Genomic DNA, 2,021 nt, shown 5'->3' with positions numbered 1-2,021 from the left:
CTCCATCACCATCTGGTACGCTGCTGCCACTGCCAGGGACAAGGGCAGGCTGCAGCGCATCGTTCGCTCTGCAGAGAAGGTGATTGGCTGCAATCTTCCTTCTCTTCTGGACCTGTACGCCTCCAGGACTCTGAGGCGAGCAGGAAAGATTGTAGCTGACCCCTCCCACCCAGGACACAAACTGTTTCAGACTCTCCCCTCTGGCAGGAGGCCAGGAGACCATCATGACCAAAACCTCTCACCACAAAAACAGCTTCTTCCCGTCTGCAGCCTCATCAACAAGGCCCGTGCCCCCACTGAAACTCCCCCCTTGCAAATAATACAAATGTCTCTGCACATGTAAATATTATCATTTTATAAATATCTGCCACGTTGTTATTGTTCTCTATTCTTTTTATCATTTTTATAAAACATGCATCTGTTTATTCCATATTTATATATTTCTAAATGTATTCATATCAACTGTATGTTTGTCTGCGTGTAGCACCTCATCACCAAAACAAATTCCGCGTACGTGTAAAACGCTCCTGATTCTGAAAGGAACAAGCCCGGCATTAAATTCTTCTTCATTTACAGAACACATGCTGCTCAGAAAAACTACTGAAGAACCTTCTCTTTGTGCTTCTGTTTGGTTAAATAAAGGTTCATGTGAACGAACAAACCCCAGATCTTTGTTGTTCTTGCATCTATAAAATATATCTTTGTAATCAGATCAGTTTGTTCTCACCGTATGGGCCCATCCACAGAGGCGTTCAGGTGAACTCTGACCCTCAGTGATGTCACGTCTGTGAGGACTGACAGCAGGTCGTCACGGGTAACCAGAACGCCCGTTTGAGTGTCCACGAATCGCTGCGGGGTCATCGCCACGGCAACCAAGCGCTCAGCCAGCGGCGAGAGGAAGAGGAGAAGAGGAGGAGAGAGACGAAGGGCACGACCATTTCCCTTGGGAGAGAGAGAGACAAACAGGTCAGTCTGAGTGCTGTAGTTCTGTAAGGCTGATCCAAACATCTTTCTGACTACTGTAAAAACTTAATTCACTAAACAGGTCAAGAGTTTTTACTCACCTTGATGATGATGTCAGAGTGGGCAGGGAGAGAACGGACTTCATTGTCCAATGGGACATCATAAACCACAGAGTAGGTCAGGACACCTCCATAGGACACCAGCTGGAGACAGTCAGACAGACAAAAAGACAGTTAGTCAGAGAAAGAGACGGACAGTCAGACAGAGAGACAGTCAGTAATGAACAAATGTGAAAATGGAATCCAACCTTGTTGCCAAGGAAACTGTCTGGCGCCGCCCACAACAACAGGTGTTGGTGGACTGAAGACTGGTTGCCAGGGAGAGGGAGGTCATTGCCGTGGACCACAGGTGTAGTGTGGTGGGACTGAGAGGGGCGGAGCCAAGCGTCCGTATGAAGCACCTGAAGAAAATGATCATCAGAATTTACAGAACTATAAAATAGTCTGATCTTACCGGAGTACAGGTGTGCATACAGGTGTGCCTCTGTGTGTTACCTGAGCAGTGGACCAGGCGGAGTTCTCGCAAACGTCAGACACACCGAAGCAGAAACAGTCAGTGCAGCCGAGCGGATTACTCTCCTGCAGGTTGTAGAAACCCGGTTTACACAGATCACAGTGCGCTCCCATCACATTCACCTGAGGAGGAGAGGACACGTCAGAGGCAGGAGAGAGGCCTGAAGACAGGAGAGAGGTATGACGGCAGGAGAGAGGTGCGATGACAGGAGAGAGGTCAGACGGCAGGAGAGAGGCTCATCGTCAGGAGAGAGGCCCAACGACAGGAGAGAGGTCAGACGACAGGAGAGAGGCTCATCGTCAGGAGAGAGGCCCAACGACAGGAGAGAGGTCAGACGACAGGAGAGAGGTCAGACGACAGGAGAGAGGCCAGACGTCAGGAGAGAGGCCCGACGACAGGAGAGAGGCAAGACGGCAGGAGAGAGGTGCGATGACAGGAGAGAGGTCAGACGGCAGGAGAGAGGCTCATCGTCAGGAGAGAGGCCC

General features: G+C 50.2%; 1 protein-coding gene across 1 annotated transcript in view; it reads right to left on the bottom strand.

Moving 5' to 3' along the window:
• The window catches only part of lama1 (laminin, alpha 1), a 48,721-nt gene that overhangs the window by 35,862 nt on the left and 10,838 nt on the right, over positions 1-2,021 (bottom strand). Inside the window, exons 12-15 of the mRNA XM_046073681.1 lie at positions 1,518-1,658; positions 1,271-1,423; positions 1,065-1,166; positions 728-942 (exon numbers count right to left, since the gene is read on the bottom strand). Of these exons, the coding sequence (XP_045929637.1) occupies positions 728-942; positions 1,065-1,166; positions 1,271-1,423; positions 1,518-1,658 (611 nt within the window). The remainder of the gene's footprint in view (positions 1-727; positions 943-1,064; positions 1,167-1,270; positions 1,424-1,517; positions 1,659-2,021) is intronic.

Source organism: Micropterus dolomieu, linkage group LG01 (assembly GCF_021292245.1).
Source record: "Micropterus dolomieu isolate WLL.071019.BEF.003 ecotype Adirondacks linkage group LG01, ASM2129224v1, whole genome shotgun sequence".
Classification (NCBI taxonomy): domain Eukaryota; kingdom Metazoa; phylum Chordata; class Actinopteri; order Centrarchiformes; family Centrarchidae; genus Micropterus; species Micropterus dolomieu.
The sequence above is the reverse complement of the archived record's forward strand: the minus strand, read 5'-3'. Positions and strand labels throughout refer to the sequence as shown.